The sequence below is a fragment of the Hyperolius riggenbachi genome, chromosome 11 (assembly GCF_040937935.1).
Source record: "Hyperolius riggenbachi isolate aHypRig1 chromosome 11, aHypRig1.pri, whole genome shotgun sequence".
Lineage (NCBI taxonomy): Eukaryota > Metazoa > Chordata > Amphibia > Anura > Hyperoliidae > Hyperolius > Hyperolius riggenbachi.
Genome location: NC_090656.1, coordinates 251,904,740 through 251,926,317, shown reverse-complemented (window position 1 = coordinate 251,926,317; position 21,578 = coordinate 251,904,740). Strand labels below are relative to the sequence as shown.

General features: G+C 46.6%; 1 protein-coding gene across 1 annotated transcript in view; it reads left to right on the top strand.

The window, feature by feature from the left end:
* Positions 1-21,578, top strand: part of F2 (coagulation factor II, thrombin) — a 98,777-nt gene that overhangs the window by 32,002 nt on the left and 45,197 nt on the right. The window contains exons 2-3 of the mRNA XM_068261660.1: positions 7,466-7,626; positions 19,158-19,182. Coding sequence (XP_068117761.1) covers positions 7,466-7,626; positions 19,158-19,182 — 186 coding nt within the window. The remainder of the gene's footprint in view (positions 1-7,465; positions 7,627-19,157; positions 19,183-21,578) is intronic.

The following is a 21,578-nucleotide window of genomic DNA, read 5'->3' as shown; positions in this document are numbered from 1 at the left end:
GCAAATCTCTATCACAATCGCTAGCAAAAAGCTTACACTTTTTTAAATCACTCCCAAAATCACTGGAAACTGCTCATGAAATTGCTTACAAAACGCTAATTAAAAACGCCAGAGATTGCGCTTGCGATTTGTAGTGGGTTCCAGGCCTTGCCCAGGAGGAGGATGTTGGGATAGGCAAATCACAACTTCTAGAAGGGGGATACATTATAACTAGCAGCTGTTAACTATTTACTGATAAGCTACCCCAAACTTTGCCACACACAAGAATTTTTTATTTATGATTGTTCTACATCTGTGTTGCCATCTTGTGTTGGAATTGCAGGAAGCTGCCCTCCTTCCCTGCTACGTGGCAATGGCCTCAATTCGCTAATCATTACCACATTCGGTAATGCAGAAAACAGCCGATTTTACGGATCACCGTGCCAAATGCCAATTCACTGAACCTATTGCCGCACTGAAAAGTAACATTACCGACTAGTGGGGTAAATTACTGATTTGTGCAGTTCACCATAATCTCTGCACTCTCCATGCAATAACATTGACAGATGTAGCAGACAGCCAATAGGGAGAGCCAGACAGCCAATAGGGAGAGCCAGACAGCGAATAGGGAGAGCCAGACAGCCAATAGGGAGAAAAAAACAATTAACCCTTCGCACACTCACATGCAAATGTTCAAACAAATGCATTCACAGATTTACTCATCCAGGCACAACTGTTATCCCTACAGCTAAATTAAAAGCCAGGGTTTTAGTTCACAGAAGAATGCATTCTCATGCTTAGTCACCTATACTGCGTAGAAGTACCCAGGTAAACATAGGTGTCCTAACTCTGGCCCTGTAACATGCATAGTGCAGACATGCAAACACATTCATTGCATCAAACCTATCAATGGATTAGGAGCACACATCCTGACGTCCTCTCCTGGGACAGATAAAGCATCTTACCAATCGCACAAGGGCGGGCCAGTAAAAAAGGGCGCATATGGCTAATGGACAAAAAGGGTGACGCCATAGACTGCAATGCAAAAAATCGCTATTGGGCGCCCGACAGGAAAAAGGGCGCCCAAGAAATAGCGGTTGCAGGGATCGTGTTAACAAAAGTATTCGTTTACAGAATAAGGTTTATTACAAACACCGTTTACAAGTTCGTTTTAACTGTGTGGTTGACTTATTTTTTCATTTTTAAATTTCGTTTATAGGAGCTTTTACTTATTTTTCCGTTTTAAATTTCGCTTTCAGGGCTCTAACAAGTAAATTATCGTTTACACTTATTTTATTATTTAAAATTCGTTTTCATACGTATAATGCTTAAATATAGTTTTCAACCTTGTTCTATTGGAAATACGTTGCTTTTGGTATTAACTTAGTTTTTTACACTTATAATGCGTTAAATTATAGTTTTCTAATATATCGCTTTTAATATTACCGTTATTTTAAGATTTCTAATGCATACGTGATTGTAAGGTTATCTATTATATATATATATATATATATATATATATATATATATATATATATATATATATATATATATATATATATATATATACTTTTTTGTATTTATAATATTCCTAGCTGGATGCCCAGCGTTGCCCAGGTATATATTTGGCTACTGTTGACTCTGCCCACTTTTCCTAACCCTAACACACAATTACTTAATGACCAAGTATGTGAGGTTTGCGGTCTTTGGCATCAATGATTTGCAATGAAATAAAATTAATCTGATTGGATGTGGCTCCACCCCTTTTCTGAATTTGAACCCCAATCACCCAATGGCCAACTGTACCAGGTACAGGTGATTAACAGTGCAAGAATGGCAGCAATTAAATATTCCCCTTAAAAATCAATAGGTGGATTTTGATTGGCTTTTATAGGCTCCACCCACTTTTCTGAATATTAATCCCAGTCACCCAGTGACCAACTGTGCAAAGTTTGAGAACCCTGCCATTAACAGTGTAAGAATTGCTGCAGTTTACATTTTCCCAGTAAAAATTGTATTTGTCTCCACCCACTTATGACCCAGCGTTGCCTGCTTATGTATTTGACTGGTGTTGGCTGTGCCCACTTTACTAATGCTAACACACAATTAATCAATTACTCGATTACCAAGTTTGTGAGCTTTGCGGTGTTTGGCATCAATAATTTGCATTGGAATGAAACAAATCTAATTGGCTGTTTGTGGCTCCACCTCCTTTCTGAAATTGAACCCCAGTCACCCAATGATCAACTGTACCAGGTTTGAGGCTTGTGCCATTAACAGTGCAAGAATGGCAGAAATGTAAATATTTCCCTTGAAAATCAATAGGTTAATTTTGATTGGCTTTTATAGACTCCACCCACTTTTCTGAATATTAATCCCAGTCACCCAGTAACCAACTGTGCAAAGTTTGAGAACCCTGCCATTAACAGTGAAAGAATGGCTGCAGTTTACATTTTCCAGTGAAATTTGCATTTGTCTCCGCCCCCTTTTTGGTTATGAGAATAAAAAGTATCCTATACTTTATTCCAGGTAATGTACTGTGTGTGTGCCAAATTTCATTCAAATCCGTTCAGCCGTTTTTGCGTGATCGAGTAACAAACATCCAAACATCCAAACATCCGAACTTTCCCATTTATTATATTAGTAGGATTAATGTGTACGTGATTTTATCGCGATTTATTCTATTACAAATATATAAATGATTCTATTCATGTTATTTATAGTGAAGTATTTTAAGGATTAAATATATATATATATATATATATATATATATATATATATATATATATATATATATATATATATATATATATATATATATATATATATTTGCCCCTTTTTTGCAAACATCTAGGCTTCCCTGCATATTTTTGTATGCGGCCGCTGTATGTGTGTGGATATGCTTGGAGCGGGCTGTGATTGGTCGTGACGGGGTGGCCATCCCATGTTGTTTTTAAGCACCTTTTTGTACATTGGAATAATAAAGAATTTATATATTTGTCATAAGTTTTGATCCATATGTACTTATTTATTCATTTTTATGACTATTGAATTGTAAGATTAGACACTTATGTTCCACAAATAGTGACCACTTTCATATAGCAATTGTATTAAATATATTATTGTTTATATGCATGTAAGGGTCTTTGTGCAGTGGGGAAGGTAAGGGTTAGGCGTGACCAGGGGGATGGTTAGGGTTAGGCACCACCAGGGGAGATTTAGGGTTAGGCACCACCAGGGAGGTCTTAGGATTAGGCACCACCAAGTGGGTGGTTAGGGTTAGGCACCACCAGGGGGGGTCTAGGGGTTAGGGATTGGTATAGAGAGGGTTCTGTGTGAGAGTAGGGATAAGTATAGTTACAGTACAATATACACCACCAGGGGGGTGGTTAGGGTTAGGCACCACCAGGGGGGTCTTAGGGTTAGGCACCACCAGGGGGGGTGGTTAGGGTTAGGCACCACCAGGGGGGTGGTTAGGGTTAGGCACCACCAGGGGGGTGGTTAGGGTTAGGCACCACCAGGGGGGTGGTTAGGGTTAGGCACCACCAGGGGGCCTTAGGGTTAGGCACCACCAAGGGGGGTGGTTAGGGTTAGGCACCACTAGGGGGGTCTAGGGGTTAAAGATTGGTACAGGGTGGGTTCTGTGTGAGAGTAGGGATAGGTATAGTTACAGTACAATATTTGTAATATAAACAATTAATTAAATTATGTATATTTACACAAGGGGGGGGGGGCGTGTCTAGGGGTTAGGGATAGGAGGGCCTACAGTTAGGTATAATTGCAGTAAAATACCTGTAAAATCTACCATTATATTACTATGCTTAATACAAGTGTAAATATCGTTTTTTGGTATAGACGCTATTTGCCATTTCATTTCCGTTTATTGAACCGATTTAGCACTATATTTTCGTTTATAAGCTATAAACGAAAAATATTGTTTTACATTACAACTTATAATTTCGGCTATATCCCGCGCCCTTTTTTACCAGGCGCCCTTTTTTGATACACACTGCACAAGGGAGCTAACGTAATGTATCCATGCGCACCATGCACATATTCCAGCATAAGCTGTGTGCATGCTGACAAAACACATACAGGGGAAGGAGGGAATGCACTAGATTAACCACTTAACATCTCAGTCGTTTTCAGCTTATGCATCCGAGCAATGTTCACCTCCCATTCATTAGCCTATAACTTTATCACTACTAATCACAATGAACTGATCTATATCTTGTTTTTTCCGCCACCAATTAGGCTTTCTTTGGGGGGTACATTTTGCTAAGAGCCAATTTACTGTAAATGCATTTTAACAGGAAGAATAAGAAAAAAAATGAAAAAATTCATTATTTGTCAGTTTTCGGCCATTATAGTTTTAAAATAATACATGCCTCCATAATTAAAACCCACATATTGTTATTGCCCATTTGTCACGGTTATTTCACCATTTAAATTATGTCCCTATCACAATGTATTGCGACAATATTTTATTTGGAAATAAAAGAGCATTTTTTCCGTTTTGCATACATCACTATTTACAAGCTTATAAAAAAAAAATAGAGAGAAATATTTCATCTTTACATAGATATTTAAAAAGTTTAGACCCTTAGGTAAATATTTGGTTTTTTTTTTTTTTATAGTAATGTTTTTTTTTGTTTTTTTTTATTAAACATTTTATGTGGGCATTTTTGGGAGGGTGGGATATAAAAGTGTTTTATTTGGGGAAATATTGGTGTTGTGTAATGTTTTTGGGTATTTGCTTGTAGTTTTACTTTTTGGCCACAAGATGGCAATCTCGATTTTTTTTACATGACGTCACTCTAAGCGTACAATGTACGCTTAGAGGGACACAGCTTCAGAAAGAGCGAAGCTTCCGAGAGAAGCTGTCGCTTTTTCAGCGGGGGAGAGGAATCAATGATCGGGCTCCCCAGCCCGATACATTGATTCCGTGGCTACCGACTCCGCGGCCGGGAGTGCGCGTGCACGCGCGCGATCGGCCGCGGGAGCGCGCCTGTCCTCCTTGACGTTTTTATACGTCAAGGAGGACAAAGTGGTTAAAACTCTGGCCACAGGGGTCAGTAACAAGAAAAAAAACACATATATATCCAGGCACATCACCTCATAGTTTATACTGGTGAATTTTAAGTGGGTGATTAAAGTGTACCTGAGATGGGCCACATAAAAAATGTATACATACCTGGGGCTTCCTCCAGCCCCCTCCGGCCTGATCGCTCCCACGCTGTCCTCAGCAGCCTCCTCATTATCCAGCAACTGGCCCCAGAAAATCCTCCAGTCGGGGCCAGTCGGCACAAACGCAGTCCGGCCAGGCGCGTTCCCCGGTCTCGCTCCTGTCGTAGGGACGGTTCTGCTCTTGCCCAGTAGTACAGCACCGGCGCAGAACGCTCCTGGTGACGTGAAAGCAGTGGGAGAGTGCGTGGCCAGGATGCGCATGCGCAGTTGGCCCTGGATCAGAGAACATTCGGTGGCCAATTGCGGGCGAACGTGGAGTTGGAGGAGGGCGTCGAGGGAGCGATGGGCCTGGAGGGGGCTGCAGGAAGCCCCAGGTATGTATACATTGTTGTTTTATCCCCATCTCAGGTTCCCTTAAAGAGACTCTGAAGTCTCCCTAAAATGAGGTTAAAATGAGGTTTTTATTTTAAAAACCTCAATACCATTATTGTCCGACCTAAAACGCCACATCCCCGCGGCTGAAAACCCCCTCGATCACCCCAAACTCACGGGGATACAGGGCAGCAAAATCCATGACCTTCTTGGTCGTGGATTTTGCTGCCGCCTCTCAGCACGTCAATCAGCGCGTATCTCCGCCTCTCCCCCGCCCCTCTCAGTGAAGGGAGACTGAGAGGGGCGGGGGAGAGGCGGCGATCCGGCGCTGATTGACGCGCATAGAGGCAGATCCGTGCAGCCTGTATGCGGAGGTTGCCTGCGTGTACCCCCATGAGTTTGGGGTGATGGAGGGGGTTTTCAGCCGCGGGGATGCGGCATTTTAGGTCGGACAATAATGGTAATGAGGTTTTTAAAGTAAAAACCTCATATTAGGAAGACTTTAGAGCCTCTTTAAAGGACAACTGTAACAAGAGGTATATGGAGGCTGCCTTATTTATTTCATTTTAAGCAATACCAGTTACCTGGCAGCCCTGCTGATCCTCTGCTTCTAATACTTTTAGCCATAGCCCCTGAACAAGCATGCAGCAGATCAGCTGTTTCTGTCATTATTATCAGATCTGACAAGATTAGCTGCATGCTTGTTTCAGGTGTGTGATTCCGCCACTACTGCAGCCAAATAGACCAGCATGGCTACCAGGCAGCTGGCATTGTTTAACTGCTTGCCGACCGTGTCACGCGGCGCCTATGGGCGTGGCAGCCCCAGGACCGCCTAACGCCGATCGGCGTAAAGTCCTTGGGGCTCGCAGTGCAGGAGATGCGCGCAGGCCCTCCTTCAGGCTCGGGAGACTGTTAGACGTCGGAATTGCCGTCTAATTACATTGTACAACGCTGCGATCAGCAGCAGCGCTGTACTGGGGACAGCTGTGGGACACAGGAGAGCGATCGGCTCTCATAGGCAGAAGCCTATGACAGCCGATCGCAATGATTGGCAGGCTGTGGGGAGAGGGGGGGGGGGGGCGGGGGCGGGGGAGAAATATTTAAAGTAACGGCTTTAAAAAAAAAATAAAAAAATTTATATAAACAAAAATAAACACTGGGGGGGGGGGGGGGGGGCGATCAGACCCCACCAACAGAGAGCTCTGTTGGTGGGGAGAAAAGGGGGGGGGGGGAATCACTAGTGTGCTGTGTTGTGCAGCCCTGCAGCTTGGCCTTAAAGCTGCAGTGGCCTATTTTACTAAAAATGGCCTGGTCACTAGGGGGGGTTTAGCACTGCGGTCCTCAAGAGGTTAACAGGAAATAAATATGGCAGCCTCCAGGTACCTCTCACTTCAGTTGTCCTTTAAAGAATTGTTTTAGGGAATGGTGAACTGAAATAACATTTAAGAGGAATTGTAGTGAAATTAATTAATAAAATTTCTTTTTTTTTTCTTTTACAATAATCACTTATAGATTATTTAGTCAGTGTTTGCCCATTGTGAAATCTTTCCTCTCCCCAATATACTTTCTGAAATGTATCACAGTCTGCAACAGCTTTAGTTCTGTCAGGTGCAGCTCCACAGAATGTTTGTTTACAAAGAGTTCTGACAGTACAAAATAAACCTGGTCTGCCCTGCCAGAATGCTCTGGGTGGAAAATTGTACATAGCTAAACAGCCTAGGTTAAACATCACTGGGAGGGTGGGGTTTTAGACCAATATTGATATAGGAAGTGTTTCTGATGATGAAACCAGGAAAATTACTGTAAAAGTGAATATCATATATATAATTTACCTTGTTCTACTATACGTCACTACAGGGCCTCTTTAAATTAGAATGTTTGTTTTAAGCTCTGATGGTTCCCTCTCTGTGTTTCTGTGTCTCTTTAGTGTTCATTAGCAGCCGGGCGGCCATGTCGGTCCTCAGACGCTCCAGAAGGGCGAATTCGTTCCTTGAGGAGATGAAGCCGGGTAACATGGAGAGAGAGTGTATAGAAGAGGTGTGCAGCAAAGAGGAGGCCAGAGAAATCAAAGAAGCTGACGACACCACGGTAAGTCTCACGCAAACCTGCATCGCGTTCAGGAGCCACGTGTGCCCAGTAACAGGAAGCCCTGGTGTACATCTGCTTCCCGCCTTGCTGGTGTGCTTCCTTCTACTGGGCATGCTCGGTTAGTGAACCTGCACATGCACAGTATTAATGTCCGTATTCCCCTTTACAGGGCATGCCCAGGGCCGGTTCTCAACTTTTTGCAGCCCGACGCAAACTTGTGAGGAAGGCCCCCCCCCCCCCGATTTGGAATGATTGCACAGCATCGGACAATTTACTCTGCTTCATTTAATGTTCTCACATGACGTGCTGCAGCTTAACACAATAGCACACTGGCTGGCTGTGAGTCGGTGACAAACTGCTCACCCTTAGCCACTCCATTCTTCCTCAGTCAGGACAGCAGTGCCACCTTCTCCCTTCTGCTGAGCAAGTCAAATGAAACACTGCTGCTCTCCTGCCTCCCCCTCCTCACTCACTGTCAGACTCCTCACACAGCACAACAAGCTGCTTTTCCCCAATGGTGCTCTCCTGCCTCCCTCTGCTCACTCACTGTCAGAATCCTCACACAGCACAGCAAGCTGATTTTCCCCAATGATGCTCTCCTGCCTCCCTCTGCTCACTCACTGTCAGAATCCTCACACAGCACAGCAAGCTGATTTTCCCCAATGATGAATTCTTCACCTCGCTCTTCTCTCGCCTCTCTTCCTACTCTAACTGCATGGTGTTAGTGTAAACACAGTACAAAAATGCTGCCCCTGTAATCTCTGCGCCTGATGCAAGTGTTTCCCCTTGCTTCATGAGAGAACCGACCCGGGACATGCCTTGTTTGTAACTCGTGCATGCGCAGTGTGTATGAGCCTGTGCATGACAGCAGGTGCTTCCAGTAGTGAGGTTTGGCTCTTGTCCCATGACCTGAGTCCTGTTTCTTGTATCTGCTTGCCTGTTGCCAGCGAACCAGCTATCCTGTCCTGACTCGGCTACAAGCTTGGTCGCTAGTAACTTGCCTTGAGTTCCCATTATATTGTAATTCTTCTTTGGTATATACACACATGCGTAATCCACATCATATACAATATAGCAGAAAATTTAGGATCTGGCACTCATATGTTTCAACCTGGGGGTTTGAAGGCCTTGCTTTGAAGGGTGCTTTATCTCACTTTCAGCTTGTGATACCTACACCTTTTAATGTTTTTCCAGCAACCTCGATAGGACATGCAGGAGGAGTTATGAACTGTGCAGCAAGTAATTTTGTGCAGAGCACCAAAGCATATACAGTACATGTGAAAGAGGGATACTGTGCACCTGTATCATAACAGTTCCAAAAGTTTTATTTCGTTCCTCGGACAAAATTATTCAGCCTTGACATGCATCAAAAGAAAGGTGTCAAACCTGTTTGTGTCGAAGTTGTGGCGGTGTAGAAGGGAGAGGTGACCAGGGGAAAATCCGGACGGCACAATTTTCCCCTGGTCACCTCTCCCTTCTACACCGCCACAACTTCGACACAAACAGGTTTGACACCTTTCTTTTGATGCATGTCAAGGCTGAATAATTTTGTCCGAGGAACGAAATAAAACTTTTGGAACTGTTATGATACAGGTGCACAGTATCCCTCTTTCACATGTACTGTAATCCACATCATGCTCACTAACTAGCGTAGCAATAGGGGTTGCAGAGGTAGCGACTGCATCGGGGCCCTTGGGCCAGAGGGGCCCCGTAGGGCCCTCCCTCAACCACAGTATTAGCTCCTTATTGGTCCTGTGCTTGGAATAATCACTTCTATAGATGCTTTGAATAGTAGTGATAATTAACAAAGTGCTCCCCATCCCCTTCTTGCACCTCTGACATTGTGGCTGTCCTTGGCAGGTTTTGGCGCATTGTATCATTTGTTATGTATAGAGTGCTTGAGGGGCCCAATGTGAATCTCGCACCGGGGCCCACAGTTTCTTAGCTACGCCACTGCGCTCACTGATGGTGCCAGCTTCAAAGTTTGCGGGTTTGACTGTGGTGTGCGATCGCAGCCAGGCCGAGGCAGAGGCGAGAGAGGCTCCAGCACAACTCACTCAGCTATCATTCCCATATTGTGTTTGAAGCAGAAAGAAATAAGAAAAGGGGATACATGGCAGTGACTGCAAGCCAGATAACTAGAGATGAAGGTTTGGGGGGGGGGGGTTGGGGGGGGGGAGGCGGGTCGTTGGCCCTGGGGCACCTCTTAGTCTAATAGCAATCAGTGTGTGACGGCTGGGGTAGGAGGGATGGAGGAGGGATGGAGGGGTGCACTGTTAGTGTAATAGCAATCAGTGTGTGACGGCTGGGGTGGGAGGGATGGAGGAGGGGCCTCTTAGTGTAATAGCAATCAGTGTGTGATGGCTGGGGTGGGAGGGATGGAGGGGCCTCTTAGTGTAATAGCAATCAGTGAGTGACGGCTGAGGGGTGGGAGGGATGGAGGAGGAGCCTCTTAGTCTAATAGCAATCAGTGTGTGACGGCTGGAGTGGGAGGGATGGGGGAGGGGCCTCTTAGTGTAATAGCAATCAGTGTGTGACGGCTGGAGTGGGAGGGATGGGGAGGGGCCTCTTAGTGTAATAGCAATCAGTGTGTGACGGCTGGGGAGGGAGGGGCCTCTTAGTGTAATAGCAATCAGTGTGTGACGGCTGGGGTGGGAGGGAGGGATGGAGGAGCCTCTTAGTGTAATAGCAATCAGTGTGTGACGGCTGGGGAGGCAGGGATGGAGGAGGGGCCTCTTAGTGTAATAGCAATCAGTGTGTGACGGCTGGGGTGGGAGGGATGGAGGGGCCTCTTAGTGTAATAGCAATCAGTGTGTGACGGCTGGGGTGGGAGGGATGGAGGAGGGGCCTCTTAGTCTAATAGCAATCAGTGTGTGACGGCTGGGGTGGGAGGGATGGAGGGGCCTCTTAGTGTAATAGCAATCAGTGTGTGACGGCTGGGGTGGGAGGGATGGAGGAGGGATGGAGGGGTGCACTGTTAGTGTAATAGCAATCAGTGTGTGACGGCTGGGGTGGGAGGAGCCTCTTAGTGTAATAGCAATCAGTGTGTGATGGCTGGGGTGGGAGGGATGGAGGGGCCTCTTAGTGTAATAGCAATCAGTGTGTGATGGCTGGGGTGGGAGGGATGGAGGGGCCTCTTAGTGTAATAGCAATCAGTGTGTGATGGCTGGGGTGGGAGGGATGGGAGGGGCCTCTTAGTGTAATAGCAATCAGTGTGTGACGGCTGGGGTGGGAGGGAGGGAGGGGCCTCTTAGTGTAATAGCAATCAGTGTGTGACGGCTGGGGTGGGAGGGATGGGGAGGAGCCTCTTAGTGTAATAGCAATCAGTGTGTGATGGCTGGGGTGGGAGGGATAGAGGAGGGGCCTCTTAGTGTAATAGCAATCAGTGTGTGACGGCTGGGGTGGGAGGGATGGAGGGGCCTCTTAGTGTAATAGCAATCAGTGTGTGACGGCTGGGGGGGGAGGGATGGGGAGGAGCCTCTTAGTGTAATAGCAATCAGTGAGTGACGGCTGAGGGGTGGGAGGGATGGAGGAGGAGCCTCTTAGTCTAATAGCAATCAGTGTGTGACGGCTGGAGTGGGAGGGATGGGGGAGGGGCCTCTTAGTGTAATAGCAATCAGTGTGTGACGGCTGGAGTGGGAGGGATGGGGAGGGGCCTCTTAGTGTAATAGCAATCAGTGTGTGATGGCTGGGGAGGGAGGGGCCTCTTAGTGTAATAGCAATCAGTGTGTGACGGCTGGGGTGGGAGGGAGGGATGGAGGAGCCTCTTAGTGTAATAGCAATCAGTGTGTGATGGCTGGGGTGGGAGGGATGGAGGGGCCTCTTAGTGTAATAGCAATCAGTGTGTGACGGCTGGGGTGGGAGGGATGGAGGGGCCTCTTAGTGTAATAGCAATCAGTGTGTGACGGCTGGGGTGGGAGGGATGGAGGGGCCTCTTAGTGTAATAGCAATCAGTGTGTGACGGCTGGGGTGGGAGGGATGGAGGGGCCTCTTAGTGTAATAGCAATCAGTGTGTGACGGCTGGGGTGGGAGGGTTGGAGGAGGGGCCTCTTAGTGTAATAGCAATCAGTGTGTGACGGCTGGGGTGGGAGGGATGGGGGAGGGGCCTCTTAGTGTAATAGCAATCAGTGTGTGACGGCTGGGGTGGGAGGGATGGAGGGGCCTCTTAGTGTAATAGCAATCACTGTGTGACGGCTGGGGTGGGAGGGATGGAGGAGGGGCCTCTTAGTGTAATAGCAATCAGTGTGTGACGGCTGGGGTGGGAGGGATGGAGGGGCCTCTTAGTGTAATAGCAATCACTGTGTGATGGCTGGGGTGGGAGGGATGGAGGGGCCTCTTAGTGTAATAGCAATCAGTGTGTGACGGCTGGGGTGGGAGGGATGGAGGGGCCTCTTAGTGTAATAGCAATCAGTGTGTGACGGCTGGGGTGGGAGGGATGGAGGAGGGGCCTCTTAGTGTAATAGCAATCAGTGTGTGACGGCTGGGGTGGGAGGGATGGAGGGGCGCACTTTGGTGTCTCAGCCTTGGGTGTTGAAGGACCTTGTCCCGCCTCTGGGTTGCTGTTCACATGTTTGTAACTTCTGGGGAAACAAACAAAAGTCCTCCAATTTAGTTCAAGAGAACAATGACCCGTTACGGGCTGCACACCAAGGCACATGTCATGCAACAACAACAGTCCCAATTTGCAGTGTACATGTGGCTCTTGGCTGTCACTTAAAGTAGTATGTAAAAATTAGACAGATCTGAGAGGTTTTGGACTAGTCCACCTCCTCATGGGGAATTCTCAGTTTTTTTTCTTTATTTTCAGTAGCATTTCCTGAATACCAGGTGTTCCGTCAACTGCCAAAATAGTGTGTGAAGAGTAGGGAGGCTGGACGGTATCTTTGTGTAGATCATTTTCATAGCGTGCTTTTCTAAAGGAAATAATGAGAATCCCCCATGAGGAGATGGACTAGTCCAAAATCTGTCAGATATTTGCCGCCTACTGACTGTAAGCAACAGCAGCAAAGGAGTAATTCATAGTGGATTTTACTGTGGTAGAAATGTACTTACCAACCTGTATCTTACCAATGTGTATCTAAGCCTCTCTGGACTTCACTTCACATCCAGGAGCGTAGATACACGTATCGCCCTGTTTTCGAGCGTTGCACACTTGGCCATGAGCACACCAGTGACCGCCACTGCTTGAGTACTGATCGGTCAATGGGAACAGCTGTTCCCAAAGCCAATCAGGGTGCCTGTAACAAATGATCACTGGCATCTGCGAGATGCCACTGGTCATTCTAAAAATGAAAGTGTATACACATGTACAACACTTCCTGTTTGCTGTTCACAGCACACAGGAATTCAAGTGTGGGGACATCTAGTGGCCAAAAAGTAAAAATGCACCCACATACATTAAAATAATAATTTAGAAAATCCTCATCTGTAATCAACCCCTTACCCCTCTCCCCTATATTTATAACTAAAACACTAGTAAAAAAAAAAAAAAAAAAGAAGACTAAGTCTGTTTAACCCATTCAGGTTCCGTGGTTTTCACGAGAGAAATGTTCACCTCCCATTCATTAGCCTATAACTTTATCACTACTTATCACAATGAACTGATCTATATCTTGTTTTTTCCGCCACCAATTAGGCTTTCTTTGGGGGGTACATTTTGCTAAGAGCCACTTTACTGTAAACGCATTTTAACAGGAAAAATAAGAAAAAAATGGAAAAATTCATTATTTCTCAGTTTTCAGCCATTATAGTTTTAAAATAATACATGCCTCCATAATTAAAACTCACGTATTGTATATGCCCATATGTCCCGGTTATTACACCATTAAAATTATGTCCCTATCACAATGTATGGCGACAATATTTTATTTGGAAATAAAGGTGCATTTTTTCCATTTTGCATCCATCACTATTAACAAGTTTAAAATAAAAAAAATATAGAAATATTTCATCTTTACATTGATATTTAAAAAGTTTAGACCCTTAGGTAAATATTTACATGTTTTTTTTTTTTTTAATTGTAATGGTTTTTTTTTATTTATAGTAAACATTTTATTTGGGTAGTTTTGGGAGGGTGGGGGGTAAACAATAGATTTATAATGTAAATGTGTGTTGATTTTAATTCATTTTTATTTTCAGGTGTAGTATTACTTTTTGGCCACAAGATGGCGGCCATGAGTTTGTTTACATGACATCACTCTAAGCGTAACACACGCTTAGAGTGGCGCATCAGGAAGGGAACGGCCAGAAAAGGCGCAGCTTCCGAGAGAAGCTGTCGCTTTTTCAGCGGGAGAGAGGAATCAGTGATCGGACTTCATAGTCCGATACATTGATTCCCTGACTACCGAATCCGCGGCCGGGAGTGCGCGTGCACGCGCGCGATCGGCCGCGGGGGCGCGCGGTAGCGCACATGGTTTCTGGACGTAGTTTCTACGTCCAGAAACCAAAACACGTTAATATGTATGTCATGAGGGTATATTCATGTTTTTTTTCTTAAAGGGACCCTGAGCAGTGATTTAAAATTGCTAAATGAACTTACCTGGGGCTTCCTCCAGCCCCTCATAGTCCCAGTGTCCTACGGGCTACCACCGTTCTTCGCAACAGGCAACTTCAGCCAAGTTGTGCGCAACTGCGCATGTGCGGCCTATCCGTGCGCTCATCTCGATTTCCCGTTGGCGTGAGCATTCTGCGCACGTGCGGTTCATTCTTTCAAGAGCCACGCATGCACAGAATGCTACTATGGGCTGAAGGAAGCCCCAAGTAAGTTAATTTGGCCACTTTAGATTACTGTTCAGGGTCTCTATAATAGGGTACAGTGAAAATGTAAAACACAAAAAACGGAAAAAAATACACATTTATTTCAAAACAAAATATTGTCGCCATACATTGTACCAGGGATATAATTTATATGTTGTAATAAGAGGGGCAAATGAGCAAATAAAATGTGAGTTTTATTTACATTAGTACTTTTTATTTTTAAACTACAATGGCTGAAATCTGAGAAATAATGACTGTTTTCATGTTTTCCTCTTATTCCCATATAAAATAAAATAATGTTATAAAAAAAGTAAGAAAACCTATTTTGTGTAGAACCCCCCTCCCCCTCCCAAGGTATAGATCATTTAGGTGTGATAAGTAGCGGTGAAGTTATTTGCGAATGAATAGGAGGAGGTTTACATGTCAAAATTGCTCTGCTTTTTAAGGTGAAAAAAACCCTTGGTGAAGTGGTTGCATTTTTACATTTTTTTGATACTGAGCCTTTAACTTTGATATGGTTTTCCTCACTTTAATTTTTTTTTATTTTTATTTTTTGTTGTTTTCTTTTTGTTTGGTGCTTTAAAAGGTTTTATATGAAGATAATGAGAGGTCATTTATCTGAATCCATTCCAATGCCCTGTGCAGAGCAACTAATCACATTTGAGCTTATATTTCTCCGGTGGAGTTATTTGATTGGCTGTTAAGGTGCCCGTACATCTAGCATTGATGGGCAGATTTGACCAAGAGACAAACCTCTCTCTGTAATCGAATCTGATAAGAGAGAGATCTGTCAGCTGCTCATACACTGCAGGCCGATTCCTGATCAATTTAATGCTGAAATCGATCCAGAATCGGCCTTGTGAGCCGCATTGCCGCTGTGCCTTGCCTCCCTAATGTATGTCCCCGCCCCCCCCCCCCTCCCGGTGCCCGTTGTAAATGTACACATTACCTCTACCTCTCCGCGACCTCCGCTTGTCCCTTGCTGGCTGCCGGAATTCCGTCTCTGTATACACACACGCCCTACGTGGTTTCATAGTAAGAGTGTGCGTGTGTGACGTGACAAGGTAATGTATACATTTACACTGGGCATAGGGCACATGTGTCAAACTCTAGCCCGAGGGCCAAATTTGGCCCGCCTCGCCAGAAAAGTTGGCCCGCAAGTGCTTTCTTAATTAACATTGATTTTGGCCCGCGGCCATGCTCCCGGCTCCGCCCCCTCCCACTGTAAGTTTGCACTGCCTGCCCTCTCTCCTTGTATGAGTGAGTGATTGAGTGATAGAGCGTGATTACGCTCTATCACTCCCTTGCTCCGCCCGAATGGAGGGGTAAACGTAGGCAAATTCAACCTGTAGGTTATCACGTCGGAACACCGGCGCTCCGTTACTTCCTGGAGTCGGCGGCCCGTCCTGCACAAAAGTCCGTTCCCCTGACGCTCTTCACATGCCCGGCGCCATGGCATGCAGCAATGATATGAATGAACACAGCAGAGCTGCTCCCTCATTAACATCGCGCATACAGGAAGTACTTCCTGTATACGCGCCTTCTAATAGAGATGGGAAGTTTGGATCTTTTCAATGATCCGGATGATTCAAATCGGATCATTGAAAAGATCCAGATCTTTGATCCGAATCTCGGATCATTTTACTACCGAAGCATTCGGGGGTGAAATGAATAGCAGGACAGGTCTTTCCCTGCTGTGGACAGGAGAAGGGGAGGGGGGTGGACACACAGAGAAGGGGAGAAGATGGACAGAGGGCAGGGAGTGGACAGAGAAGGGAGGAGGGACGAGCAGAGAGCAGAAATGTTTGCTTGCACACAATACCCACATGCTGCAATCATATACTTTACATGTATTTCACCTATATGTTCATCTGTACTCTTTGAATGGAAACGTCGCACAGTGAAAAAAAGCATTCCCTAAAGCATTCCCAGAAGTAAAGTGCAGCTGTTAGAGCGAGTGCAGGAGGATCATATTGCACAGCAATCACAGTGCCTGCAAAGTTACTGAGCTGTGCTGAGCTGAGCCAAAAGCTTCCAATGTGTTCACTGTGCACAACTACGGAACAGACAGCCTATAATGAGCAGCACGTTATAGCCAGTATGTGTGCTCTACACATATCTGGCAGTGGCACCCATGTCCCCTCTCTCTCATCTACCTGTCTCCCTGCAAGGCTGCCTCCCATCCAACAGAGCGATCCATCTCAGCTCTGCTTCCAGGACCCCGCAGCCCGCTGAGAGGGGGCGTGTCGCTCCTGGTCCCGCCCCTTTTGCGATCCGAATCACTCATTTTGATGATTCGACTCACAAAAGATTCGGATCAAAGATCCGAATCGTTCATGATCCGGACAACACTACCTTCTAAGTCGAAGCCGCTCTGCTATGTTGTTCACATCACTGCTGCATGCCATGGCGCCGGGCATGCGAAGAGCATCAGGGGAACGGACTTTTGTACAGGACGGGCCGCCGACTCCAGGAGGTAACGGAACGGCGGCCAGCGAGAAAGGGGCAGCAGGCTGGCTACCTGCTGGAGGAACCTACCTATCTAATCAATACAGGGGGACAGCTACCTATCTAATCAATACAGGGGGACAGCTACCTATCTAATCTATACTGGGGGGACAGCTACCTATCTAATCTATACTGGGGGGACAGCTACCTATCTAATCAATACAGGGGGACAGCTACCTATCTAATCTATACAGGGGGACAGCTACCCATCTAATCAATACAGGGGGGCAGCTACCTATCTAATCTATACTGGTGGGACAGCTACCTATCTAATCTATACTGGGGGGACAGCTGCCTATCTAACCTATACTGGGGGCAGCTACCTATCTAATCTATACTGGTGGGACAGCTACCTATCTAATCTATACAGGGGGACAGCTACCTATCTAATTTATACTGGGGGGACAGCTACCTATCTAATCAATACAGGGGGACAGCTACCTATCTAATCTATACTGGTGGGACAGCTACCTATCTAATCTATACAGGGGGACAGCTACCTATCTAATCTATACAGTGGGACAGCTGCTTATCTAATCTATACTGGGGGGACAGCTACCTATCTAATCTATCCTAGGGATAGCTACCTATCTAATCTATACAGGGGGACAGCTACCTATCTAATCTATACTGGGGGGACAGCTACCTATCTAATCTATACTGGGGGGATAGCTACCTATCTAATCTATACAGGGGGACAGCTACCTATCTAATCTATACAGAGGGACAGGTATCTAATCTATACTGGGGGGACAGCTACCTATCTAATCTATACTGGGGGGGGGGCAGCTACCTATCTAATCTATACTGGGGGACAGCTACCTATCTAATCTATACAGGGGGACAGCTACCCATCTAATCTATACTGGGGGGACAGCTACCTATCTAATCTATACTGGGGGGGCAGCTACCTATCTAATCTATACTGGGGGGACAGCTACCTATCTAATCTATACAGGGGGACAGCTGCCTATCTAATCTATACTGGGGGGACAGCTGCCTATCTAATCTATACTGGGGGGACAGCTGCCTATCTAATCTATACAGGGGGACAGCTACCTATCTAACCTGTACAGGGGACAGCTACCTATCTAATCTATACAGGGGGACAGCTGCCTATCTAATCTATACAGGGGGACAGCTGCCTAGCTAATCTATACAGGAGGACAGCTGCCTATCTAATCTATACTGGGGGGACAGCTGCCTATCTAATCTATACTGGGGGGACAGCTACCTATCTAATCTATACAGGGGGACAGCTACCTATCTAACCTGTACAGGGGACAGCTACCTATCTAATCTATACTGGGGGGACATCTACCTATCTAATCTATACAGGGGGACAGCTGCCTATCTAATCTATACTGGGGGGACAGCTGCCTATCTAATCTATACTGGGGGGACAGCTGCCTATCTAATCTATACTGGGGGGACAGCTGCCTATCTAATCTATACAGGGGGACAGCTGCCTATCTAATCTATACAGGGGGACAGCTGCCTAGCTAATCTATCCTGGGGACAGCTGCCTAGCTAATCTATCCTGGGGGACAGCTACCTATCTAATCTATACTGGGGGGACAGCTACCTATCTAATCTATACTGGGGGACACAGCTACCTATGTAATCTATACAGGGGACAGCTACCTATCTAATCTATATTGGAGGCACCTACCTAGTTAATCTATACTGGGGTCCCTTACCTAGCTAACCTATTTCCTTTTTTATTTATTTTTGTCCCACCGCAGCATGTAGCATGCGGTACAAATGACAGGTGCGGTGCGATCATTCCAAATGGGGGGGGGGGGGGGGGTGTAAATATGACTGTTGGCCCTCGACCTGGTCTAAGTTTTTCATTTCGGCCCTCCGTCTATTTGAGTTTGACACCCCTGGCATAGGGGGACAATTACACTAGGAGGGGGGGCAGCGTCGCGGGTTTCGTCGCACTCGTCGGGAAATTGCACGCCGTACCGCCGGGCATCCGTTCGAGAAACATCTTGCAGCATGCACGATCCAGAATGCGACCAGTTTTCAAATTGGTCACATTGTCGGTCGTGCATGCACTCGGCGGCACCGATTTTAATCCAATTCGATTATAATTATTGAATTGGGTGGTCGAATGGCCGCCAGGTGGCCTGGTGGTGTATGGCCACCTTTGTGTTTTATCTTAACGCATTGGCCAATCTCAGCTTATAGCAGGACATGTTGTGCTTTCTGTGTGTTGTACGTTTGTGGCCTTATAAATAACACTTGTCTCTTTTCTGTTACAGGACATCTTTTGGCAGCAGTATCAATGTGAGTAACACAAAACTCGTCACAGAGTTAATATTTGCTGATTTCCTAACGCCGGCCGCAGGTCATGGGTAGCTTGTTTGGGGCAGTTCGTGAAAGTAGAACTTCTGCCCCTCCCCATTACTGAGCATTAAAGGATAAGAGTGGCGACAAAAGAAATGTAGTGTTTCCTACCTGGGGTTTCTTCCAGCCCATAGAAGTCACGTGTCCCTCGCCGCCAGACCCGGATTTACATCACAGGAGCCTATAGGCACAGATGTCCTGGCACCCTAGACTTCACCCTCCATGAACCTACAAACCCCCGCCGCACCACACCACAAGTGTGCTGGCTGTCCCAGCTGTCACGTCTCCCTTACTTTCCTTGTCCGTCATAGGTGTCCCTTAGCATTAGGTAGCCAGAGGTACCCTCAGTATTAAGTAGCTAGAGGTGCCGCTGACTGATGGGAGATCTCGTCAGTGAAATGAGCTGGATGAGGGGAATAAGCCGCCTTTCCATTATCAGGCGCCTGTAGGCACGTGCCGACAGTGCCTTATGATAAATCCAGCCCTGCTCGCCGCAGCTCTGGCGTCTTTTCCGGGGTCCCGCTAGCAAACTCTTAGGATTGTTGACCCCCGATGGGTCGCTGTCTTCTGCGCATGTGCCTGCCCCTCACGAGATCGCGCTCACATGACCAGGAGTGTACTGTGTTTGCACAGTAGCAACGCACAGGTGCAGTACACTCCCGATGACGTGTTCGCGTGCGGATACACACCCGCGCAAGCGCAGAAGATGTCAACCCAGCGGGAGTTGGTGATACTTACAGGTTGCCAGCGCGACACAGGAGAAGACCGGAGATACGGCGAGGGACACACATGACCTCTAGGGGCTGGAGGAAGCCCCAGGTAAGCAAAACTACATTTCTTTTGTCGCCTCGCTAATCCTTTAAGCCTGGCACACATGAGCTGATATTCCCTTTTTCGTTTACATTATTCTGGAATCAGAACCGATTAAAGGCGACCACGAACATTACAATTTTTTTTTTGATTCGGGAATTCTAAACCATTTTTTTTTTCTCTCAAACAAACAATGTGAACTAATGGTCCACACACTTGTATACAATTTTAAAACAATCCTCTGAAAAAAAAAAAAGAGAAGTTAAAAAATTGGGTTAGTGGGCAGTGTCCTAGGTAGGAGAGTATGCTTGTCTGAAGAGGTGAGTTTTCAGACCGCGTCTAAAAATAGTAAGTGTGGATGAGTGGCGGATGTGTTGAGGGAGAGTGGAGTGGGGAGGATCGAGAGAAGTCTTGCAAGCGGGAGTGGGAAGAGCTGATCAGGGAAGAAGACAGAAGGATATCGTTAGCAGAGCGGAGATTGCATGTAGGATGGTATCTGGAAATAAGTTGATTAAGAAAAGGGAGGAGCAATGTTGTGGAGAGATTTGTAGGCGAGAGTTGAGGTGGCCATACACTGGTCGATTTGCCATCAGATTCGACCAACAGATAGATCCCTCTCTGATCGAATCTGATCAGAGAGGGATCGTATGGCTGCCTTTACTGCAAACAGATTGTGAATCGATTTCAGCCTGAAACCGTTCACAATCTGTGGTGGTGGTGGTGCTGCCGCTGCCCTCGCCCGCCTGCATACATTACCTGCTCCGCCGGCGCGACTCCCCTGGTCTCCGCTGTCTTCTTCTCCGCTCTGGTCTGGTCTCCGGGTCCGGCAGGCTTCACTTCTTCCTGTCTGGGGGAAGTTTAAACAGTAGAGCACCCTCTACTGTTTAAACTTCCTGCCGGGACAGGAGGAAGTGAAGCATGCCGGACCCGGAGACCAGACCAGAGCGGAGAAGACAGCGGAGACCTGGGGAGTCGCGCCGGCGGAGCAGGTAATGTATTGCAGCTGTATTGCGTTGGTCGTCGGGCACTCGAACGCCGCTAGCGATGCGCTCCCTACCCGCGGACGATCGACGGTAATTTCCCGCACGGAGCGATCGACGGGATCAATATATTTCGACACGAAATAGATCGAAATTTAGCGTGTAGCGTGAAGGATGTGACAGCAGATTCGATCCCAGTGATCGAATCTGCTGTCGATCGGCGGGGAATCGGCCTAGTGTATGGCCAGCTTATGAATTGTATCCTTTGTGTACCTGGCAGCCAGTGAAGGGACTGGCAGCAGAGGGGGATTGGGCTGGAGAAGCGGGAGGGTGAGGTGTGTTTGGCAGCCAGTAAAGGGACTGACAGAACGGAATTGGGCTGGAGAAGCGGGAGGAGAGGTGGATGAGTCGTGCAGCAGAGTTCATGATAGACTCTAGCGGGGCTAAACGGTTGGAAGGGAGGCCGCAGAGCAAAGAGTTGCAATAGTCTAGTCGGGAAAGAATCAGGGCATGCAGCAGAAGTTTGGTAGTGTCCTGTGTTAGCAA